Source organism: Manihot esculenta, chromosome 4 (genome assembly GCF_001659605.2).
Source record: "Manihot esculenta cultivar AM560-2 chromosome 4, M.esculenta_v8, whole genome shotgun sequence".
NCBI lineage: Eukaryota > Viridiplantae > Streptophyta > Magnoliopsida > Malpighiales > Euphorbiaceae > Manihot > Manihot esculenta.
The window spans coordinates 1,174,817-1,179,336 of record NC_035164.2 but is presented as its reverse complement, the minus strand read 5'-3'; the positions used below and the strand labels follow the sequence as shown (position 1 = coordinate 1,179,336).

Genomic DNA, 4,520 nt, shown 5'->3' with positions numbered 1-4,520 from the left:
GAAAACGAAAGCTTCTTCTCAATTCAACCACAATTCGCAACCTGTACAAATTCCAGCGGCATCAGGAAATTAACCCCAAAAAGAAAAAGGCAAGGAGAGACGTACAAACAAGCTAAGTCTGCTCCACTGAATTGAAATCACCTAAAATGCAACAAATTTTTCTTCGTTTTAAATTGCAATCTAATTCTTATGCAGATTTCAACTAATCCAAAACTACTTTATACATGGGCAATTTGCTAATAATGGCGTGGTAAAAATGGAAAGTAACAACAACAATAATAATAACCATCTCCAGCTAATTACAGCAAGAAATCCATGAATTTTAACCAAGGATAGCCAGTTTTAGCAACTCCAACTTCTTTTGAGCAAGATGAAGACGACGCCGTTTTTGTCACATCGCCGCCTCTGGAAGAACTTCCACTCTCATTTTCACGGTCAATCACCGTCTTTTTCGGGCAGAGAAAGAAGTTCCTCGATCCCAAATCTATTAGCTTTTCTTCTCTGTGCAAACCTGAAGGAATTATTTGAAAAAAAATTCTCAATCTCCATGAATCTCCGCGGTATGAATTATTTGTTATATTGAGGAACAAAATATTGATGATCAGAAAAAATATCATATGGAGAGAATAAAAGATGCATGATCTTACTTTCTAAGCTGAATTGCGAGTAATGGAGATTGAATTTGGAAGGATCGGATGAAAAAATAGTGCGGCGGCCTTCCTTCGCGTATTGTCGGATAGCAGCAGCGATCAGTTCGCCGACTATGCATTCCGGCGACATCAAAACCTGTACGGCACCAACACTTCCTTGAATCGTCACGTTGAATAGCAGCTTCGTCAACTTCGGTTTCGTCTCCGTGCTTACTTCGGCCATCCTCCTGCCTCCGAGCAAGTCAGGTAACGTATTTGGACGCCGAATCCTCGACTCTGGCAATTCAACCGGTATCCTCCCGTGGAAAGATGACGCCTTCTTTGTTAGCCTGTTCTTCCGGCTCTTCTCCATGTCTTGTCCTTGCCGGTTAGTCTTCGGTGTCGTCGGCATAATATATCGCAAAAATATCTGCTACAAAAAATAAATGTCCTCTACGCTTCTTTGTGCGGGGTTTGACTTTTGAGTGATCACTGATTACCTCAAACGGCGGTAGCGGAAGAATCGGAGGCGGGGGAAACCGAGAGCTGAGAATGAGCGGCGGCTCTCAGGTTTCCGGTGAGCAGCAGAGACCATAACCTGAACGGTACAACTGTGAATAAAAGGAAAAACAGAGCCAAATCTACAAACAGAAGCAGAGGAGGAAACGGAGGCTATGACCTATAAACTCAACTTAGCCAGCGGACGTGGGTTTATATGGACAAGAAGCGGGATAAGAAACTGGCACGAAATTCATGCGCTATACCGGCTACTGCCAGTTGTAGAGAGAACGGAAGGGTATTATTTAGGCTGAATTCTTATGGAAGTTGGACTGTAAATGACCGGCAATTGCCAGTGGGCCGACTCGGTTGGGTGTTTCAGTTAAACGGTTAATTGCTAATGTACGCAGGACTGCACGAGTAGCGAGGCGAGGTGCTCGGATGGTGCAGGTTGGGGCCGTCTGATTGGGACACGTGGTATATGGTTTGCCGAAGGGTGAGCCTTCACGTATAAAACTATTGCTCTGATAAAAAAGGCGACGGACCAGGATCACGTGTGTGATATTGTTAGCTAATAATAACAATAATGATGATGTAAAAATTAAAAATTTTATTTATTTAATTATATTTTAAATTATTTGATGACCGCTGAATTTCCCTACCCCATCCTGGGCCTAGATTACGGCCATGGCCCATGAAAGGAAGGCCCGCACACCCTCTCAAGTAAAACAGGCCCGGATCATTAGACCCCTGAGGCCGGACTCCACCAGATTCTTCCCCATCGAGATCGGCCCAGCCCGTATAATCTCCCCACGGACTCCTTCTCCTCCTGGGTTCAGCGCCCAGCCCAGCTCTCGGCCCAGCCCAGAATCCAGAACGAGACTCGTCGTACAGTCTGGCAGATCCGCTCAAGTGTACGCACGGGGGAGAATCAGAGGCCGTTACGCATGGAGCAGGCGCCTGATATCCTCGTACGCCCATATCTGTATGGCAGAGACGCGTGGTCCAATCATGGAAGAGCCCTTATACGTCACCAGCCAGCAGGAAGAAAAGGATAAAAGGGATTCCCCTCTAAAGAGATAGGCCAAGTTTTTCTTCAATACACAAACCCTTGTAAAACCCTATTCTATTGGATCTCAGATCATCAATTGGCGCCGTCTGTGGGAAAACGACGAAGATCTTTTCATCACCGGAGTTTTCATTCTTAACAAAACCCACTGAGATCCACGATGGCTAATCACAACGAAAATAATCTTAACACCCCAAACGACCTAAGCTCTGCCCAAGAAGGGCAGCAGTTCTCCTTTTCTAGCCCTACAACATTAAACAACCAAACACCCATTCCTCTCAATCCTTCGCCAAGCTTGACAGGGAACGCGCCCGCAGTGGCCTTGTCCAACCAAGACCTCCAAACTATCGCATTCCAGCTACAAAGCACCACCCACTGGTTGGGGCAGATAATGTAGCAAAGGGGCCTTGGCACCCCAGTGAACGCACTCCCAGTGGTAGAAGAACCCCAAACCAATGAGCCCCAACCTACCCCTGATCGCCTTCAAACCAGCAGCCGCGGCGCCAGGGTACGGGAGAGAAGAACCAGAGAAGAGGAAGAGCCGGAGGCCCGAGTCCACAGAAGAAGGGCGAGGGAGATGATAGAAAATGAGGAGGCTGACAACTATTCTGCCGAGACAACCAGGTGGACCAGGAGTGAAGCAGAGGAAGAGGAGTATCGCCTAGAGAAAACACCCAGGCTGGAAGATGAAGATGTGGACCAAAAACTGCAGAAGTTGAGAGAGCAGCTTTTGGTCGAGCTGGGAAAGAAAGACCAAAGCCAAACCTTCCTGCCCACTTCTTCGCGTTTCTCGAAGTGGGTGCAGCAGGAAACTGTCCCTAAGAAGTTTATAATGCCGTCCATGGCAGCCTACGACAGAGCTGGTAACCCAAGGGAGCATGTCATAAATTACAAGACCTTCATGGAATTACAAACTTTATCGGATGCCTTGATGTGCAAGGTATTCCCAACGACATTTTCAAGGCCAGCGCGAGCATGGTTCAACAGCCTAGAGACTGGAAGCATTGGGAGTTTTGGAGATTTAGCCACTCGTTTCATTAGCCGGTTCATCGCCGGGGTACCAGCAGAGAGGAAGACGAGCTACTTGGAGACAGTAAGACAGAGAGGGGGCGAATCACTCAGAGAGTATGTCGCTCGTTTCAATATGGAGGCCCTGCAGATTCCCGAACTCGATGAAGAAAGGGCGGTAGAGGCCATGCAAAAGGGAACGACCTCTGCCGAGTTCTTCGGTTCCTTAAGCAGGAAGCCTCCGACCTCCCTGGCCGAGCTGATGAAGAGAGCGGAGAAGTATATAAGGCAGGATGACGCCTTAGTAACAAGCCGATTTGCCAAAGGGATGACAGGAAAAGAAAAAGCCTCAGAAGAAAGGAGGCCGGAGAAACATGAAAAGAAACACGGCAAGAGGCCCGAGCCGTACAAGCAGGCCTGGGAGCGAAGGGATCAAAGGCCTCCCCCTCCACGGGTCCATGAGCCAAGATTGCTTCCCCTTTGGGTCCCTGAGAAGCTGACTCCACTAAATGCATCCAGAGCCGAGGTGCTCATGGCTGTCCAAGATAAGGAGTTCCTCCAGTGGCCCAAACTTATGAAGTCAGAAGCAGACCAACGGAATCCTGACAAATATTGTCAATATCATCGGACGCATGGCCACGATACCAACAACTGCTTCCAGTTGATAGCAGAGATCGAGAGGTTGATAAAGAGGGGGCATCTCAAGAACTTTGTGAAGAAATCAGAGGGACAAAGGCCTCAATCCAGTCCGGTGGTTCAGATGCCGAGGAGAACAGGAACTGGACCAGTGAACGATGGATCCAATGGGACCATCAACATGATTGTTGGAGGAACGGGAGGTCGGATGGGCCGCCGAGGGAAGAAGAGAACTCGGGAGGGAGAGAGCAGCAGTACTGAGGTCATGCAAATCGTTGACCACTCTCCCATGACCATCACCTTCTCTTCAGAAGATGCTCAGGGTATTCAGATGCCCCATGATGACGCGCTCGTCATTGAAGCCATCATTCATAATTATCGGGTAAAGAAGGTCTTAGTGGATGACGGGAGTAAAGTCAACTTGCTACCGTACCGGGTCTTTCAGCAGATGGGAATCCCGGAAGAACAGTTGGTCCGAGACCAGGCACCAATCAAGGGGATCGGAGGAGTACCGGTGCTCGTAGAAGGGAAGGTGAAGCTGGCTCTCACCTTAGGTGAAGCACCCAGGACTCGCACTCACCACGAGGTATTTTTAGTGGTCAAACTTCCGTTGAGCTATAATGTGATCCTGGGGAGGCCTGCGCTGTTCAACTTCGAAGCTGTCACCAGTATCAGGTATT

General features: G+C 48.5%; 1 protein-coding gene across 1 annotated transcript; it reads right to left on the bottom strand.

Annotated features, from left to right (window-relative positions):
* Positions 1-1,334, bottom strand: LOC110613323. The gene is made up of 2 exons (XM_021754386.2): positions 648-1,334; positions 1-511 (listed from the first exon to the last, which is right to left on the bottom strand). The coding sequence occupies exons 1-2, from the start codon at positions 1,039-1,041 to the stop codon at positions 300-302; spliced, it is 606 nt and encodes a 201-aa protein (XP_021610078.1). The 5' UTR covers positions 1,042-1,334; the 3' UTR covers positions 1-299.
* Between the last annotated feature and the right edge of the window lie 3,186 nt (positions 1,335-4,520).